The sequence below is a fragment of the Limulus polyphemus genome, unplaced genomic scaffold (assembly GCF_000517525.1).
Source record: "Limulus polyphemus unplaced genomic scaffold, Limulus_polyphemus-2.1.2 Scaffold921, whole genome shotgun sequence".
Classification (NCBI taxonomy): domain Eukaryota; kingdom Metazoa; phylum Arthropoda; class Merostomata; order Xiphosura; family Limulidae; genus Limulus; species Limulus polyphemus.
In genome coordinates this window covers 115,052-136,985 of record NW_013666531.1, presented here as the reverse complement: position 1 = coordinate 136,985, position 21,934 = coordinate 115,052, and the positions used below count along the sequence as shown (strand labels likewise).

Here is a 21,934-nt window from a genome sequence, read left to right as displayed (position 1 = left end):
ACCGTCACATTATAACGCCTCATGAACTGGTGATTTATTTATTATTGTGTCATTTTAATATAACCTTCTGAGTTTTTCTCGCTGTTTTAATTGAGTATTATTGCAACATAATATTTAGTAGTGTGCGGAATGTTCTAGACCTTTGTCGGGGTATAAATACGCGTTGAAAATTTTGTTAGATAGCTAAATCAAAACTGCGTGATTGTGAGTTTAGCGATACAGAGCGTATAGCGGCGATTTTTAAAGTGAAATTGTCACATACTGTATTGTAATAACAGAGTAGGAAGAATAATTTGTCTTGTCAATTGTGTTCTAAAGTAATTGAACCAGCCTGTGGAGAATTTGATGAAAAAAGAAAATTATTTAGAGCTCTGGACACTCTTTTTTTATTTTTTTACTGATAAAGTGGGTGTTAGACACATTTTTATGATGGAAGATGGCACACATCTTTCCAATAAAAACTGGTAGTTACATAAACGATATGTAGAAGCTCAGATCACTGTCTACTATCGTTTTTTTATGGGAAGATGTGTGTCATCTTCTCTCATAAAAATTAACCTAACACCCATATTCACACTAAAATTTTATGGGAAACAGATCTTCGTTGTGCAGTATTCCCTCATATAAAGTGTGTATCACCCACCTACCCAATAAAACAGTGAATTTAGTTCGTACATAAAAATGTATCTAACTGTTATGAATAAACATGTTTTAAATGTATTCTGAATAAAAAAGGTATTAGCGATTTATTATAGGTATCTTCCTCCATAACAGCATATAGAAAATATTAATATGAGTACTAAACCAATGTTTCTCTTGTTCACAATACACATTACAAAACCTTTTCAAAGTCCAACCGCCAAGATTGTTTTAGACTGCCATCTCGTGAAATTTATTTATATCACAACTACTAATACTTTTAGTGTGACTCCCAGAGAAGTTTTGTATAAAGAACTTAGGAGCCGATGATTTTATTAAAAATCCCCAAATGCTTACTTTTGAATAAATGTTTTGGTTTTATTTATTGTGTTTATTTTTCTTTTATTTGGTGTCTGTGTTCAAAATCATCTATGCTTAAAATTTTCTGAATCCGCTGTGTATTGTGGATACTTATAATTTTTAGTGGGAGATCAGGGATTATATTATACAGATTTATCGTTATTCCTAATGCTAAGACTGGTTGTAGATATATGTTAGGTCTGACAAAATCACAGACAACAGCAGAGGTTTCGACTAAACAAATCTATCGTTATTATTAATGCTGTGATAAGACTGCTTATAGATATACGTTAGATCTAACAAAATCCTAGACATCCTGGAAACGAGGACACAAAGTTTTACATAGAAAGAAAATGTTGTGTAGATTTATATAAAAATCAAGCAATTTACTCTTTACGAAATTTCCGAACGAATTCAAAATAATGAGCACAAAAAAGCACTCTTACAGAGTTCACATTCAAAATACTTAAAGAAAGTAATAAATCCCTGGGTACCACAGTACGAAGAAACAGCGTAGTGGAGCTTACGTAATTCATCAACACTTATTTACCTTATTTTGACACCATAATATATATATACATATAATCAACTGATTAAAAAAAAATCTACATGTGTGTATACGAAGTGCATATGTAACAATAATTCTGAAATGGAACTTGCACTAAATGCAATCCCAATTAACATATATTAATATTAATCCAACTTTTCGAGTGTTTGGCATTGGATCTTTATAGTTGAAACAATAAAACATTAATATGTTCCTTGTAACAACTCGATCAATAAATTGAATTATTTGATACAATAAGTCTAATAATAAAATAAAATCATTACTAAAGCTCTTTGTTTCAAGTTATAAGTTATTAAAATACTTCAAGTTTTGTATATATAAATACAATATATCTGTTTGAGTCTGAGGTTAGGGAAGTTTCTTATAGTGGTTTAAACTATTTTCCTAAGGCTGTAGATCTAATAGCGGGAACTTATCAAATACTACCTCACGTCAGTCATTTGTATGGGTGATATTCACCTCGTTTCATGCCCCTAGTATTAAATCGTTAACGCTTTGTATTAAGTTTAGATACGGTTTTCTTTTACTTCAACATCATTTTTAGTCTGCTTCGTTTTTATTTCATTCCATCGAGTATTATACTTTTTGATCCAATTAGAGACTTGAATTGAGTTTTATCAGTACCTAATGTTTTCTAAATACTTAGCAAATAAAAAAAGTTCAAAAATCAGCGGTTTTGTTACTATTCTTTTAACCAATTCCTTACCAGTCAGATAGCTATAACGTTTCCCATAAGCAAAGTATGACTATTGGAGCTCCTTGTATCACTTCCGACGTCAAACACCCCACTTATGATGTCATGCATTTCGTTAAGGTTACGTTATTTCATTACATACATATATCTGTACTTGGTTGCTGAAACAAAGTTTACATCAGAGAAATATAGCTCTATACACCTTTAATTTAGTTTGAACAACTACCAAGTAGGAATGTGCAGAACGATGACCACACCCACTTTGAAATTACACTCTGTCAAAAACAACTTGGTTTTTTAACGTTTTCCGCCCATTCCTTCCTTGTTTCCTTACTTTTTGGTGCTCCCATTCCTACTTCCTAATTTTTTCATTTAAACATTTTTTTACATCTTTATTTGTTATTAATACATACCAAGCTTTTAGCATCACAAGTTTGTTTTCAGTTTTGTGGAAGATAAGATTTACTTTTTGGTTATTCTCAACTAATTTCATAAAACAAACGAACGCAGGGGCGTATATATGTGTGTGTGTAGTAATCGTAAGATTGTTAACTGCTGTTTGTTTATGATATCATTATATCATGAAATACAGGCTATTTCAAACTCATTTTTGAATATTTCAGTATGCCAGTTTCTTTCTTTAAGGTTGCATGTGTTGTTACACTATATATTAATAATATTTCAAATTTGTTTTGGAAAAGTTTGACAATGCAATTTAAAAAATTTTACTTAATAACATGCTAGCCATTAATGAATAAAGCGATTGCAATAATATCAGAGATAAACAATACGGTACTGAGAAATTTTGCATATGAATTCTTGGCATACTGGTACAGGGTTGAGTATGTTATATTAAAACGAGTTGAAATATGCAAATCAGTAAGTGACGCGACAACCAAAGCCAAGATAATGTCGCGATGGAACACCTTGTATCAGAACTACATTTTGATATTGTTTGTGATGGCTCGGTAAATTGATCGATTTTGGAAAGGGTAACTGACAGCCTTTGCCAATGTAAAATATTCACATACGCAGATTACAAAGGTGTATTCAGAACGGGGATTTAGAATTTCCAAGACAGGGATATCACTTGTACTTACTGACATTAGAAAATAAAGGAATATGGATAAACCTGAAGATCAGGACTCAATGAGTCATATCCCATCTGTAGTAAGCAAACTGTAATGTCTTGTAAGAGGTGAGAATACGTGAACATAAAGGTCAGTAGCAAAAGTCGTCCACGTGTCTCAGGCAACAGTATGTAAGATAACCAAGAAGGATCTCTATGTAAAAACGAGGCCAACAGAGTATGGATTCACCTCTATAAGACTCCCAATGATACCAACAGTTCATCAGCCACATATGTCAAACAGCTGGAAAATGAAATGGGTATTCATGGTATTCCATAAGAAGACATACTGATCAAGTCGCCTATGGATTTCTGTGCAATCAAATGATTTAAACAGGCACTGAGAAATAGTTGTTCTTGTATAATAGGTCGAAAGTATACCGGAAGGAGTGCTATGTTTTGTACACGACAGCTTTATGATGGAGCCTTTTGCAATTTAAATTATACTGCAGAGCTATTATCAAGATACATGGTCGTCAGACAGAACACGACGATTGGGCGACATGGACTGTAACGACATAGTGAAGCACCAAGATCGTTTTAATGTGACATATTCAACCCTCTGTAGGTATTTACATGCCATATTTCTACTCTGTTGATGTCTGAGCATAGCCATTCTTGATATATATATATCTAATCAAAAACACATTAGGTGTAAAAAAAAAAAACGTGGCCGAAAAAGGAATGAGCATGCGACTTAAATGGATGAAATCAAAATTAGCAGCCAAAAATATAACTACACTTATAGCATTGATAAGAATTTTACAGCAAATATTCATTCATTAGTTAGCTAGGCCCCGGTTTTTATTCAACTTGGGGCATGATGGTGGAAAAAACATAATAAATTTCAAATTTCATATATTTTGTCCTTGATACACAGTATAACAGTAACTTCTGCTTGTCGTAGTCAAGGAGTGCCATTAGGCCCGTCAAACGGACTTATTTACATGTGCCGCAAAAAGTTTGGGACATTAAAAGTGTGCCGCGAACTGAAAAAGTTTGGGAAGCACTGCTTTATAGAACCAACCATATGGTGGTAGATTTTCCTCTCTAAAACAGTGTTAATAGCTTTCTTTACAGTAACCCCATGAAATCTAGATTAACAATTTCTTGTCATCACCCACATACACTCGGTACAGCCATATCAAGCATCATTATTTATGATAAAATCACGTGACGCTAAATGCTCTTTAATTATGAGAATTTCATAAAATTTAGCAAATTTGTTTTTAAAAGTTGGCAATTAATAATAACCATCCACTCTATGATTTTTTTAAAAACTTGAGCTAGAAACTGCTAATCTAGTTTGTTTGGCTTAACCAATACTTGTGTATCTGCATGCTCCTTCACCACATAGATTTGCTGCTGTAAATCAGCGGTCTATAATCCAAATGACAAAAAAGTAAAAACGGTCCACTTTTACTATTAGTTGAAGCTGTAGTAAAAATTTTAAACCGACAGCTCACATAACTTTTTGCGTAGGCGTGCGCAAAAATTTTGGTCAAATTTCAGCGGTTTTTGTTGAATAACTTTGTACATGTGGCTTATATTTTGACCACATTTTTCACCTAATTGTAGGTTTTAAAGATCAATCAGTGTACCAAATTTGAAAAAAAACCCATAAAAATTAAGTATGTTTTTCTATTAAATAAATTTTACGCACTTTTGGTGTGAAGAGAAGAGAAAAAATAGGAACACATTTAATCAAAATTGGAATTTATATTTATTTCTTAATGGATTGCCCTGAAATATGGTATGTGAAGTGAGGATCCAGTAGCGCACAAACACTGAAAATATGTGATAGTTTGGATTTTCACAATCCGAGCTACAGAAAGTGGAAAATCGCAAAGCTATCACTCTTGTTAATAACACAGTGTCCCCTACATGTTGTTTTCGCCACACTAGAGTTTGCCTTGGTATATAGCATGAATTACATTATTGCTCATAAATTCGATATGCTATGAATTACATCAGTGACTTTGTTAGGTTTGGAACGAGGTAGTGTGTCCTAGTAGATTACATTTACCTATTCATTAGTTGTGTGTGTGTATATGTACAATTATTATTTATCTAACTGAAGCCCCTGAAAAAAAGTGGTAAAAAATATAGGAATTAGAGCCGGTAGTGACAGAGAGTCCATTTTGATCATGAAAAGCAACGTGGAAAGGTGTAATATATAGCTTTTCCCAAACTTTTTCATCCAGCCCCCCCCCCCTAATAAATATGGTTTCTTGTGTGTCCCTTTCTTTCTTTGAGCGAGTTAAGTGACAAGATGTAATACACAGATACGTATTAAAAGGCTTTGTAGTAATTACATATTACAAAGGCCTGCGGTGGTTTTAGTCTTGAAATACTTACACGTTCTATAGTAATTTCTGTACGCTGAATCCGAAAAAAGTTATCAATTTTTTCTCATCACTTGCAGATTTTTCACAAAACGTCATGACGCAATATGTATATATATAAAAGAAAGACCACAACACGTGACTAAAACACGTAATTTCAAAGGAAAAAAAAGGATGAAGGAAGATGCATATTTGTTTGACATCAATGTTCTTCCCTTTTCTTCAGTCTCTTTGTATTTTTTAACAAACATAATATTAAATGTTCATTGTGGTAAACAAAATAATAATTTGACCTAAGTAAGGTTTTTTCTTCCCGATTTGTAAAATAATCCTTACGTTATAGAGAAAAAAAATATATTTTAGAAACTGCGTAGCTGAATTATGGGAAATCCGTTATTAAGACCCAAACAACCTTTAAGTAGTTTAAATTCGCCAGCCTGTGTTATTTTCATTAAATAATAATAAATTAAAACGCTCAAGTTGCATTATTGGCTCTATTCTAATCACTCGCCCACTTTGGGAAAGTTTCTGTATACGGTGTACGTCCACTTGTATAAACGATACAACCGCTTCAACGAGAAATAAAATATTTTTTTTATACAGGCTATGTTTTTTTAACCTTAAAATAAACTACATCTAAATTTAATAAGATGACGTCATTGCTATTATGCTAGATTTAACTTTCTAAGGCCTAACGGTATTCATACGTAGAAAAGAATATTTAGGTTACAATTAATTTTTTTCTTCACCTAGTAGATTACTTTTATAGTGAAAACGAATATTTGCTTCTTGGTCTAGTTCATCTTGTTGACGCTTGCATTTCGAAGTAAACACAAAAAAAATGCTCATTAAATTAAATAATAGTTACACTAAAAACTGTAATGAAAACGTTTAACTGAGGTTTCAAATTTTTTCTTACGACAAATTCAGTTGATAGTACGGAGAAATTCAGTAAAAATCTCAAGGTTTTTAACCAACTTTTGTATTATTGCTTAGGCCTAAATTATCAATTTGCGTCTCAAGTTATCCTAATTTGTGACTTCAAGTACAGGAGTTAATTCAAGTCTTATCACAACACCCAAATAATTTACTAGAAAATTTAAAGGTATTTTAAATTTTATATTGAGATTAATAAGCAGATTCCTAGCATATTTAATTAACACTAGGCATCAGTGCTCAATGTAAATTCAAGACAATGGTTGTGATTTTTACAATACCATCTTGTGGGGGATGTTTGGCGTTACGAGCATAGAAAATCCGTATTTTTTGAACATAAAAATTACGGCAGTCTAAATTAATTGTTCTCATAATGTGATTTACGGAATCATAACGTTAATTCTAAATTAGCATTACGGGCTCATAATTGACTATCAGTACGAATTACGGAAGTTAAAAGTTAGTTTTTATTACATGATCATCATTTGTGTACGAAATATTATTTATGCTAACACAGTAGTAAATTGACCAACAAAGTTTTATAATCATAATAAATATTGTTACGCCTCCGTTCGTTAGTTAATTTTCCGTATAATTTCTTCCCGAAGAAACTTTACTGATACAAGTCCTTTCTTAAATAAAACTGGTTTATTCTTTCTGAATACAACTTTGCGATACACTTAATTTCAACAGTCGCAGTATAACAAACGCTATATCTCACAACGAACGTCTCACGTGCCCAACAATATTCTCTCTGTCCGCAATTCAATAACTCAATACATTACCTCGCCTCAGTTCTTATTGGCATAAATATACAAGACTACACTATATCTAGAAGGGTCCCGAGATTTAAGGAAGGGACGTGAATGTTCGAGAAGGACGTGGCGTGATACTAGTTACGTGACCTCCGCTGACGCAACACTATATAATATAAAGAACATGTTTTAATTAAGCATTGGTTTGTCTTCTTCAGATACATCTTGTTCTCGTATTCATTATAGCCCCAAAGCCCAGATTCTGAGGAAGAATTATGGTAGATACTGGTTATCTGTACGTAGATACGGTTGGTATTAAAACGTGTGCATGGGCCTTCCCAGCTTTGAGGAGATCCACAGGTAAACGAGCCATTGTGTATGGTAAAACAATCAATTAGCACGATTGCAGTAGTTCAAAATGTGGACTTACGGGCCCGTAACACTAAACATAAAAATATGATCCTTACATTTCTGCCTGTAGTAACGTGGATGAATTTCGTTATATGCAAGTTCTGTGAAATCAAAATAAAACTTACCCCAAACGCTCTGGGTAACTTACTGTACAGCTTTAAAATTCAGTTATATGTTGAAAAAATTTGGTACCTTCCATTTTCAATCTGGTGACCAGTGACTCTTAAAAATAGTATCTATACAGTATAACATAGTAAGTGCAATAGTCACGCAGTTTAAATGATTAGACTAGCATAATCACCATTACGTTAATAATTAATAATGCAGTAGAATTTGACTGTATAAAGTATTAAATATTATGAAATGTAAGATTTTTTATTATATACTTCAATAACGCAGATTTCAACATGTTTGGTGGCAGGTATACATTTGATGATATTTTAATAATCTACTTGTTAAGCCCGTCCTCATACCATATCGTTGTGTAAAACGTTACATCGTTTCTAAAGCAAGTTTAAACCTATTAATCTCATGTCTTCACTCTTATCACTTAAAATACACGTTTTTAATGCATAACTGCAGTAATAAGTTGATTTATACTTTATAACTGAACAAAAAAAATGTCAAACATATTAGCCATGGTTTAGCAATATAATAACCTTTAGTTTTGTAATATTTATTTTATCATCAACTACAAATCTTTGATCCAGCTATTTGAGAGAAATACTTTTTTTTTGTTTCTTGTTATTCATAGACACGTGAACATATTCTTTTCTTAAAGTTGAAATTCTCAATACCCTAAGCATGTAAAAACTATAAGTACCATATATTCACAGTACAAGTTTGGTGAGGTTATTGTATTATTTAAAAATTAATTACGAGTTTTGAAGATTACACATTCTTTTATTGATTCATATAAACTGATATATCAAAAATGCATTTTTGCTTTAAAATGTTTTTATTGTTTCTCTGTTAGGGCAACATTTTGATGTTATACACACATATCTCATTATACTAGTACAAGACAAAATGAAGTCTTGTCTTCCTTGATTCTACTGTCAAATGAAATGTGTTATTTATATAAGCAAGTTATTCTCTTCAATAACATAGCTTTTAAAAAATTATATGTAAAAAAGAAATTCAGTAGATGCACCAGAAAAGGAAAAATCTAGTCTTCAGATATAATAGCTATATAACAGGATTTTTTTCTCGTTTTAAAAAAAATAATCATATATTGATTATTGTTGGATTGATTAATAGCTCTGAAAAACTAAACCCAAGCAAACCATTATGATAGATCTACAAGAGCAGAGAACTAAATAAGTGATTCTAACTTCAATATTTGTCATTAGTAGCATAGAAATTACCCGAAAAAATTTTAATTTTTGCTCTAACATTAAAAAAAAAAAAGTTACTGCTTGAATTACCTTAAATGCTTATTGCAGTAGTTCAAGAGTTACTGTGTTAAGTAATATGTTAAATTAAAGTCTAAATTAATAGTTGACAGGTTGCACATCAGTAGTAACTTCAAAAAATGTGTGTGGCAACCAGCTTCCACAATATTTTGCGTAAGGTTACATACATTTTTGAAGTATACTACTAACAGCTTACAAGTTCTCTTACCAATATGGTTAGGCAATATATTTACTGTTGTGAAACTGTAAATTAGGGAATAGTTGTTTTACTCATTGTTTTCAACCTTATTTGTAGTTTTTGAAAACACAACAGGAGTGGTACAGCCTATACTTTCAGGAAAGGTTTATTCAAGATCTATTTTCTTATTAGCATTAAGTTTTTCTACAAATCGTTAATAATTTCAAATTTCAAGGATATTTTGCGTCATTTCTACCTCTGGTATTAGAATATAAAATCAGAAACTAGCAGGTAAAAATTAAAATGCACCAAAAATTTCAAATAGACTGTATGATGAAGTCTAGCTATTCACATAAGTGAGAGAAATCGACTGGCGTGTATAAATGGATATAAATCGACATATAAAAATATTTAGCTGTCATTACTAAAATGTACTAGCAAATCCTTGAGAACTATGTTATTTCCCAAAAAGCTTGACAGACACCAAAAACAATATTGTCAAAAAATCAACTTGTGATTTGTTGATAATAAACAAAGTCAAGAAATGCATCAAGTTATTTAGAAAATTATGAAAACCAAGAATCAGTACATTGTGGAGCATTATAATGCCAAATTTGTTTCATACAAGATTGCCTGCCACCTAATGTTAAGATCACTGGGTAATATTATATTCTTAACTAAGAACTACCTATGATGATAAAATATTAATTAGCTCAAAGATATTTTTTAAATTTTTGTTAAGGAATAGTTTACTTTTGCCATTTTTTTTTGATAATGTTAGTGTAGTCCACTCTTTTGGAAACACTTTTTATCAATCATTTTTAAAGTTATTCACACCAAAACCTATCTTACTTTCAAGTTTGTATGTTCATTCAACTTAATTCTGAAATTAACGAGTTATTTTTATTAAAGAATTAATCTTTAAATATAAACGTTTGTGGCTGTTCACACTGGTTTCCCAGATCCTTTTTAAGCCAACTAAAATCACATTATTTTATTAGTTATGTACTGCCCAGCTTCAGTTCTTTGATAATAACAGTCACGAGTTACGATTATGTATCCAACTCTTGACTCACTTTGAACATTAAATGCTTCCAATAAAATTAATCCCAAAGTTAAACATCAGAAAAGTTTACCCCAAGCATCAATAAATTTTAGCATATCACCAACTCGATAACTTGTATTTGTGAAACTGGTATCATTCTGAACATGCAGTATGTGAAAAGCTGGAGGGGAAAGTCATTTTTAAGGTAGTTTTTTTTTACTGGAAGATGCAATCTTTATTTATTTGAGCCATTTGCACTCTTGGATGTTTTCAAATGACTGTAGTCTCACATCAAAAGAATGCAAGTTCTTAGAATATCTTTCAGGAATCTGAAAAGCCATAATTTTAGTAGACGAATTATTTGCAGTTTCTATCAACAATTAAAGAATAAAAACTTTTCTTAAAATCATATAAATGGTTTTGGTGTGGTACAATATGACATATTAAAGTAGAATAAGGGAAAGAGTGCAGAGCAACTGCAGGGGTTAAAAAAAATAATACAGTTGTTAGCAGGATACATGTTAAGGATAACATAATATTAAAGTTTCTGATTTCATGATTATCATTGAAAAGCCTTAACACATTACAGCCAAGAATCACACTCTCCCAAACTTGCATTGTCTTTAGTTATCTTAAAAAGGTTAGTAATAAAACATCCCTGCTTTAATGATATCTGATTTACAATGCCTCCAGTTTGTCCTGTTGCAGAATCTGTTTTAAACTGTGCAATAACCCCCCAAAAAAACTTTTTTTTTTATTTCTTTGAGAAACCTATAACCCCATATACAACGGAAAAACGCTCTCTCTTTGATATGTCACTCTTTATTCCATGATTACTAAATTAAACATTAAACTTGTTCATTAGCACGTCTGCAACTTACCCATAGACCTATCAAACATTTTCAGAACAACGTTGTGGAGAAGAAACGTGTATTTCAATAAAAGATCACCAAGACTTACAGTTAACTGCTGACATTTACAACAAACATAATAAAACAATGACACAGTGATGAAGTTCTGGTAATATGACAATGAGTTGATGACTACAGTTGCTTAAACGATTCTTTTTTTCATTTGTCAGTAAATCAGGGAAACATGCTTCAATAAGGTCTTGATCTTCTGTCACCTCGATCCCTAAACAAAAACAAAAGAGGCTTACCCCACTGAATTTATTGAGAAGTTAACCATAAAATTATCATTTATTTCACATATGAAATTATTGAAATTCCATAAACTGAAACAATTCTTTACCAAAGCAATTTCTTAGAAAAATCTACTGATATGCAAACATCAAGTAGTAATTCACATTTAAAATCTAGTATACTAAAACAGATTTTAGGGTTTGAAATTAACAGTAGCAAGTCTGCCACCTAAAAGTATTTGCTACTTGACTTAAGTCAATGGTAAATATTTGCTACCAAGGAATCTAGTTGAAATTTAAAAAAAAAAAAATACTAATTTTTATTATTTTTTTTTTCTTGGAAAAATCTGGTTGCTTATTCACAAATTCAGCTTCTACTAAATACAAAAGTTGAATGATGTCTTTGTCTCCACTGTATTATGGCAGGTTCACACTGTAAAAGTAACATACACACCATAACATGGGAACTATTTCATCATAATAAAAGCTGAAACTCTAACTTAGGTTTGTATGCAAGAAGCTGCACCAACATGTTAGGTGAAAACGTCATCCTTTTGACCAATAAAAACAGGTGTCTTACATTTGTGCATGCAGTGTGAATTTGTCCTTTTAAGAACCTAACAACTGGCCATCAATAACAAATGAAAATACACATATGAAAATGATTTTTCAATATGTACTTATAAGGGTGTTTTTCTATTTAAATAATATTTGTCTTTCAGTTTAAAGATTAGTTGAATGGTGAAAATAATTTCTAGGCTTACCACCCTTAGAAGTTGTTTTTCTAACAATCTGAAATGAAAATATTGTGTCAGAGTACAAGTTTCTTAGATTTTAATACAGACCTAGGCCTATTGCATTAGTCTAATATATAGCACTGTTAGATTCTGAGAACTGACACATACTGAGATTAATAGACCTACAAACATACTACGCATTCAACCGAGCTACAAATGAAAACAGCTGTATAGTATTTATTTAGAAGGGCATACCTATAATACGCACCCCAAAGAATGGCAGAACACACAATAAAGCAAAAAACACAAGTAACCATTGGTGACTTTGTGGAAACAAAATAAAACCATGAGTTATTAATTAAAATGTTTTGAACTGCAAAAGAAGGCTATGGGATTTATTAATTTGATTCACATTTTATGATATGAATTCACTTCTACACTTCTCTGTATTTGAAAAGTTTGCTATCCAAGTATCGATTTTACTTCTTCAAAAAATGTTTCTAGCCCTGATATTTTTTAACCTCGTGTACTCTATACTAGCATTATTTCCATAAAGAGTTAAGTAACTAGAGTCCTAGCAGTTTAATTACCCAAATCCACCACGACCAGGCCCTCCTCGACCAAAACCTCGTCCTCCCATGGGTGATCCACCACGTCCCCTATCACTACGTCCTCTCATGCTTCCTCGAGGTCCACCTCGAGACTGAGAGCCATCATGTGCCGGGCTTCCTGGTCCCCGTGGGGATTTGCAGCGATTGCACACATCTCGCCAGGCAAAGTTGTTGTTTCCACAAGCCCTACAATTTTACAACAGACATTGAAAGGAAGGAATAAAAAATCAACATTAATCACCTCCAAGCTATCTAAATACATATAAATTCAAAAGTTAGAGTATGCTAATGTGATTTTTTTTTTTAAGTATCTAACACCAAACTATGTTAGCACAGGTGTGTTTATCAATGCACACATTACGTACAATTCTCCCAGAAAAAAAAGACTCAAAATCAGGATAATTATGATGCCCTTAGTTGTAAACACACACACACACATAAACTGTAGTACACCTTTAGTATTGGTAGTTGCTCTTCAAACACACTATGAAAAATGTCAAAAAAGGTAGATGAAAACTCAAACTCTAGTAAAATAACCTTTGACAATGGTGGGTTAATTTTCAAACTCAGAAACAGCAACAACAAAAATCTTAGCAGACTATTTTTTTTTTATTCTTTCTTCAACCCATTTAATGGCAATTGTAATTTTAAAGGAAATAGCAATGAAGAATCAAAAACTAGGTTCGATAAACTTCAAAGTCCAGTTGGTCAGGAATGAAACTGCTATCACAAAGATGGTCATCTGTTTTACTCCATGAAAGACAGTATCTTACTTCATTAGTATAGCTGAAGTAATGTAACTTACACCAATGATACTGAATATTCAAGGTAACCTAATGTTAACACTGGCATAATGAATTAAAACCACAAAAAATGAAATATGTTACTAATTGACCTGTCTCACAAGTAGACTAATTATACCTAAATATAAAAAAAAGGAAGGGGGAAAGCAGAAGTTAGTTATAAATTAAACCTATTATGCACCTATCAGATAAAAACATATGTACTAAAGTGTCCCTGAAGAAGAAAGGTCCATTTTTCAAAAGTGCTCAGGTTACAGGGTATCACATCTTTGTACTAAATTGATTTTTTGAACCTGTACGTGTTTCTGACAATTTGAGTGCACGTCATATAGTCAAAATCAACTTTGCATTTTTCACAAAAGGTAACACACTACAATTAGCATTTTCAGCAACGACCTCAATACTTACGGATTTGGACACTGCCAATCACCATCTCTACCACCACCCATTGGAGGTCCACCATCTCCACCTCCTCCACCACGGCCACCTTGGAAAACAATCAAACTCAAAGACTTTTCCAAACAAGTTTATTATATGACAACTTCAATGATCATCATTCAGATATATTTACATTGGATCCAAATAAGTTACACACAACTAATAAGTTTGAATTTTTTGCATTACCTTTGCTTCAAACGGTATACATGTTATGAAAAACTAATCTATCAAACAGCGGTTTTTAAAAAGCATGTCAGAAAAAGTACATACCAGGAAGTATCACTGATCTCATATAATAAAATCAGCCTAGTATGCCAAAATTAAATAACTTTGCATTAAAAAAAAAAAACTCATGGATCGTTATACTTAAACCCACACAATTTCACACAATGAAAATTAACAAGGATATTTATTAAAAACTTAGAATTACATTATTTTGCAATCCATTATCACTAATTTAACAGCATGAAGCAACTTTGATACTGCAAGTTTAACCTGAGATACCATTTTCTTTCAATTTTTAAATGTTAAGTCTCCTTTCTAGTAGCATCATCTTTCTCAGTGTAAAAGTTAATACTAAAAAGTTCATTCAAAACATCAATTATTGTGTTAAAGCGGAATAAGAATTAGCAGAAAAGGCTTTGTGTTTAATGTGGTACATGGTAACCTTAACTCTACATGCATGAGGTTAGTCCAGTGGACTGAACCTATTACTGGAGAATTACTGTTTACTATAATTCCAAATTTACTTGATGCGTAGTGATAAAATTTGGTAAGCTGTTACCAAACACTACAAGTATGTTGTACCCAAAAAAAATCTGTATTTTTAATGAAATATTTTTATTAAAGATTTGGCTCTGAATTGACTTTAATCAGTCTGATTCCGACTGACTAGTCTGAGTACAAGATATTTCTACGTTTACAACAAAAAATACTATTTATATCCTCTTAGATTTCAAATTTCATTTACATAACCTTCAGGACCTCTTAAACAAATATCAGTTGTTTTTTTTTAATAACAATCTATATTTTATCTGTTATTTTCTCTACCCTAAAACTACATGGGTTTGGTCCACCATTTCACCAACCTTGTAACCACCACAAAAAAATAAAATAGACTGGTCAAGTAAAGTATTTTACATAACTAAAAACCTTCCATAAATAGTTACCTCTTCCACCACGCATACCACCACCACCTCCACCTCGACCTGATCCAAAGGAATGGGGCTTTCTCTGGGCCAGCTCAACTTTAATTATGTTTCCAAGAAACTCCTTTCCTAAATATGTGAAAATGAAATTAAGAAATATGATGTAATGAACTTGTATTAATAAACCTAATAAAACACAACCCACGAACACCAAATATTTGTGCATACTCTGTAACAATAAACCTAATAATACACAACCCATGAACACCAGATATTTGTTCATGCTCTATATTAATAAACCTAATAATACACAACCCACAAACACCAGATACTTGTTCATGCTCTATATTAATAAACCTAATAATACACAACCCACGAACACCAGATATTTGTTCATGCTCTATATTAATAAACCTAATAATACACAACCAATGAACACCAGATATTTGTTCATGCTCTAAGTCTAAGTTTTGACGAAGGTACAAGTAGAGAATAATAATTCATTATGAAGCTTTATAAGCTGCATACATCTAGTTTACAGATTTTTTTTCATTTAATATTGCATTCACATTCTAAGCAGTTGCAATTCAAAAATAAACACCATAATATGATCAGAATTTTTGTTACAACTGAATTTATGAAACAACAGTTTCTTATCAGAAGTGTAAAAAAATCAGTGACGCATAAATGCAAAGAAATGGTTTACATCATCAGAAGAGAAAGATACATAAAACAGCCTTTGTCAGAACAAGCGTACAAGCGAGGAATATACAATATTATCATTTTCACGTTAATGATTCATAATTGGTAAATAGAGATAATGCAAATAACCCATATAACATATCTCGGTGGGTTGAGTTAACACCTGTCACATTGTTTTTCTTTTTTTTCGGTGTAGTAAAACAAACCAACTACTGGATGAAATTGTTTAAAATTGAGGTGAATTTTCTAAATGTAGCTAATGTAAAATAAAATATTTCAACTGTGATATTTCTTGAAATTTCAACTTTAAAAGTCCAAAAAGATTTCTTGCAAAATGTTTTTCTTACAAGAACAAATGATACCTTTGGTAAATATTTCAAGTACTTATTAGTTGTCTTCCTATATTCTGAAAAGCTTTACAATAAAGTTTTGGGTTTACAAAACTGTCAGTTCTATTATATTTTTGATACCATGTTGGAATGAAAACTGTAATGTCGAAATATAAAAATTTTAGAAAACCAAAGAATACAAATATGATATTGTATCAAAATGTGTCTTGCATCAAAAAAGGCAACCTTGACATGCCATTATTTGAAAAGTATATTGCCACTAGTTAAATTTGTGACTGGTAACAAAAATACATACCACCGAACCAGGATATAGCAGAGGTGGCTGTTGGAGGATCATCATATGTGACAGTTGCTTCACCTTTTCCTCTGCCAGTCATCTTGTCCTTATAGATCCAGATCTTAGGCTTTCCAGTCTTTTTGTCCATCTGGTATACGAGAGGTACAACTGATCAATAATTAACACTAGATTCTTGTAAGTACTTGAATTATCATGAAACAAGTTGAAAAAAACTTGTGTGTGAAAAGTAGCATCAACACTGCCATTATACGTTTTGTCCTGTACAATCAGCATAAACATTTGTCTGGAAGAAATCTTCATTAATTAAATTTACAGGTTACTTTCTGTACACATGATAGTATAAACTTAATCTATACATGTTACACTTTTTCAAGAAGATGTAATACGTCAACTACGACAATAACACAAGCTGTAGAAGTTACATGTGAAAGGCCTAGAACATAATTAAATGAATATTTAACAAAGGATGTGGCAGAACACATTGCTGTTGTGGTTTTAATTGATATTTGGTATACAGTCTATTTGATCACTTTGCCAAATATTAGAGCCCTTTCAATAGCCCAATAATTGTTATGAATAATTAACACATAGAAGTACAATTTAACATATTCTGATGTAGAATAGTACTAGCACTAAGAAGTTAGATTTTTAGTAATTATTACAAAAATTACTCGACTCCTTTATCAGAAACGTGTGTTTGTGTGCATAATTTTCATATTTTCAAAAGTACACAAACCTACTTTCTTGCTACAAAAAGAGATCTTAAATTTGATACATTTAAACAATTTTAGTACAGTAAGTGAATATTAGTTTTCAAAGCAATCACCTTAAACTTTATCAGTCTAAATGAGTACCTTAATCAGTCTTTTAATAAACAACAACCCACGTTTGTTTTTAACATACGACACTTTTCTTGTTAATACACATTTATCATTCAGTTATCACAAAAACTATTTGTAGGCATTTGTAATTTTTCTTTTGCATTCTTGTAAAACTACATTCATAACATTATACAGGGTTTTTACACTATTTTCCAAGTGTAATCAAAATGCTACACTGTTACTTTTATGCACTGTATTAAAGTTTTCTGTGTATGTAATTCAGATTTCTGTGTAAGCACTATAGCTGGTCATCCATCATTAAAATGGTACTTGTTTGACATTTGCTGAGAGAATTTAAAAGAGTTAAATACCCATCTAACTAAACCATTTCAAAGCAGCAACCACAGCCTCACCTGCCAGCTCTGGTGAACATAAAACTTGCACAAGAATACATCTGACTAACAAAGCAGTAAGCCAATCCAGCAGCATGACACTGCACAAAATTGAATTAGGTCATATCCAATTTATTCGAGGAGGCTGAGGCTTAAAAATGGGGAATGCAAAAATTAAACATAGCCCGTTTAAGGAAAGGAATCTAAGTTCCCATTACCTTATAATAAAATCCTAAAATTTACATGGTATTACACAGGACTGGATTTTGTTAAATCAGTCTTCCAGGTTTTTGAAGCACCCATACAAACCTTGATTATACCACATTAAACTTATCACTTACTCATTGGAGGTATGCAACAATATTCACTTTAAGATTTTACACACAGATATTATTATCCAGTACTTAAAATGATGGAGTCTGAAGTTGAGATGCAATAAAACAGTCAGTGCAAAGAAACATTTCTCTGTCTCATAAATGCTACTGGTTTCGACCAATAGGAATCTTCATTCAGAGATACTATTGAAAACAACACTGTCATTTCTAAACAATAACAGGTTAGATTGAGCTTTATAACTGGTGGTGATAAATGAGAAATTAATTTCACTTGTAACAACAGCTTCTTTGTCATGACCTATTTGACCATTATCATCAGTGCCACTAGATATCTGCAGATATTTCACTGCAGCAAAACATGTCTCCTGCCTTACACTTTTAACAGGTGGTGACTGTGATGACCATGTTTAAATTACTGTGAAATTTGTCAGTTTCAATGCTTTCTCCATTAAACTGTTTCACTGTTTGTTTATTTTGGTCATTGAAAAACATTACTTAAAAGCAATGGCCAAACTAATGTTTCCAATCCAAATTAACTTGTTATTCCTCAGACAGTTAGCGACAAAGAGTAGCCACAGTTGGTCTAAAATCTAATAAAGCCTGTAAAGAATTAAGTTTTATAAGTTTATCAAACAGTTGTAAAAAAGTTTGAACATGCCTCCTATTAGAATCAATGACTATGATTGAACTTAGTGATATTGTCAGTGACACAGATACAAACTGTTCTCTTTTGATCCAAAACTTTCAAGTAGACAATATTTTGAATTAAATTTTGTACAAATTTCTTTTGAAGCATAATTAAATAATTTCTAATAGCCATTAACTTTCAATGTGCTAGAGACAAGGTATTAAAATATGTAACAGCCTGTATACTGACCATTATAAGATCAACTAGAACTAACTAGGATTTCGAGCAAAAAAATGTTAGATGTGAAGAAAACATGCTTCATTTGACATCCCAGCATCATTAGAATCTTTCATGGTATTTGTCTTATCATCTCTTACTGGGCAAGAATTATTTTATTTCTAATTTCCATTATAACTGTTAGATCTGCCAACATCTTCCTTACTGCATCACCAGTTTGACTTTCATGAAAAAAAACTATGACATTAAAAGCAGCATGTTGTAAATTCACATGCTCTTCTGTTAACATAACTGTTTTTGAACCTCATCAAATATTTCAAATTAACAGAAATGACACTGACATTCAAAATCTAATGAGTAAAAGCAGTCTTGCTTCTTTCGTATAAAGTTAGTTTTGCTTGGTAATCCATATTATGGTTGTGCTTTCTTCATTAAGAGAACAAAACTTTCATTATTATTATTATTATCATTATCTTGTTAACATTCCTAGATCTTGTTATATAAAATTCCCAGAATTTGAAATACTGGACCCATTAAATTTTTCTTTCTTTATTGTGAATTCTTGTAGTCCTAAACATGCTCATTTTTTAGGTGATTATGTACTTAGGAAGTAGAAAGTGCTTTCCCTTTGCTACCACATTAAATTAATAATTATATGCTCTATGATTTGCACTTCATCTTAAAATCACTAATTCCAAATAATCCCACACAGGACTTTTATATTTTGCATGAAAGACAGCAATCAACTAAGACAGTCTCAGAAATCAATCAGTGTATACTACAAGTGAAAGGTCTGTCCATGTCTTGTTTATTAATTATTGCAGGACATACTACAAATTGAGACTTTAAAAAAGCCCTGGAAATGTCCAGGAAAAATACTAAACTCTTCATAAAATTATTTCATTTCTGTTGAAAAATATAACTGGCAGGGCTAACTACAATATAAGTATTCACCTGGAATTACTACATGATCCTTTGTTGAAGTAGTGTTACTGCATCCTACTGAGTAAGTAATATTTTTTTTTTCCTCATGTAATATAGTGTCAAATGTCCTCTGGAACTAGCAAAACTGTCTGTTTAATTGAATTTATCCTCTATTTGTTATCCAGCTACAACATTATCCACTACATCCCTAGAATGCTTTGATATGTAACTGGGCCAAAATCAAGCCATTTATAAAATATGTGCGTATGAGGTGCAAAATGCATAAAATATAAAACATGTTTTACAGGAAGCTCTTAAAGACTTAGTGAGCAAAACCAGGTTCTGTAAAGGTAAAGAAAGAGCATGTGTCTGTCAGTATTTCTTCCTCATAAGCAAACTAAGACTAAGTTACAAATGCAAGTAATGAATTTTATCCAAACATTATTCACCACGGAGTAATAAATGTATATGGAAAATTGTAATGCATAATGCTAAAATTAGAAGTGAAAAAAAAATTTACAAAATTACATACAACAGAGACCATAAACTAAACTAAACATGCTTATAAAAATCAATTTATAACACTGAATATACTAATTGTAACTTAAGATATTTTCCAAGGCTGATCAATTATTACACTTACCATACGATAGTATATGAAAAACTTAAGGTAGAATATCAACATTATTTCATATCTCATCTGATGATCTTTTTTACATAGTCACAATAATCAATAATAATAGACAGCTTTGATCAGCAAAAGTTACATTTTCACCTAATTAAAACACATTATGTAATTAAAACAGTAGAGGATAAAAACTCAAATTAAGTGTATAAAACTGGTTCATAAAATGTAAGAATTAAATTAAAATATAAGGGTACAAACAACAACTAACCTTAATTATTCCTATAGAGCCAAAGTGTTCACCCAGCTGTTGCTCATTTACATCCTCTGGTAAACCAGTGACAAAGACAGTGTCCACCATTAACTCAGCATCTGGACCTAAAGTGACCACCAAAGCAACTTCAAGAGCTATGTAGATGTGCATGTGGTATAAGTATGAAAATATCAAACTTGTTTTTAAGACACTATAAAAAATTGTCTTACTGAAAGTGTAAACAATTAATGCTCATTCCATGTAGCAAAATGAGTATTTCCATAAGCAGAGAATACCAGATGCAAAGCTGTGCTGAAAACTTTTTTTGCACAGTTAACACATTTGTTTAGTCTTTATGCAAATATATAAAAACAGTAGGAGTTAAATTATCAAAAAGTTACTTTTGTTAGTGGGTTACTTAATACATTAATATGAACATGTTACTAATTCATGCCATAAGATACACATTAGTTTTAATGTAATGCTTTTGATTAAAAATTGAGAACTCAAAAATTATGTTACCATTTCAACAGTCCAGCTTTTACCAGTTAATATGACAAATCACAAACCTTGTTCCAATCCATATAATGGGCAGAAGTATTCAAACAATTTGATGGTGCTTCCACAAAATATACATAAATGAACATTTTATAAAACTTTTTAAAAAAGTTATCAAACAATGTGTCCTATATACATATATCTGTAATAACACTCCTGATAATCAGACTATTATTTTCATTAAGAGCAGTTTTAGCTTGTGAATTAAAAATATAACTTCACCTCCATATCCCCCAGTTCCTCCTCCATTCACGGGGTTGAATTCACTTCTTCCTGCATTAATAACATAAAACCAGAAATATTTGTTCAATACCAGATCTTGTTTCAAGAAAAACATACTTCTTAATTAAGTTAATTACTTCAAAATCTTATTATGCATATGAAAAAGATTAATAACAAGTTCTTAAAGTGCCAACTTTAAAAAAAAAAAACTCCTTAGCAGCATGTATGAAGATTTT

The 21,934-nt window shown here is 31.4% G+C and overlaps 1 protein-coding gene across 1 annotated transcript; it reads right to left on the bottom strand.

Moving 5' to 3' along the window:
- Positions 1-8,776: 8,776 nt before the first annotated feature.
- On the bottom strand, positions 8,777-21,852 carry LOC106461250 (RNA-binding protein cabeza-like). Its single transcript, XM_013921058.2, has 7 exons — positions 21,699-21,852; positions 20,937-21,043; positions 16,701-16,830; positions 15,375-15,482; positions 14,176-14,254; positions 12,944-13,150; positions 8,777-11,609 (listed from the first exon to the last, which is right to left on the bottom strand). The coding sequence occupies exons 1-7, from the start codon at positions 21,811-21,813 to the stop codon at positions 11,576-11,578; spliced, it is 780 nt and encodes a 259-aa protein (XP_013776512.2). The 5' UTR covers positions 21,814-21,852; the 3' UTR covers positions 8,777-11,575.
- Positions 21,853-21,934: the final 82 nt, after the last annotated feature.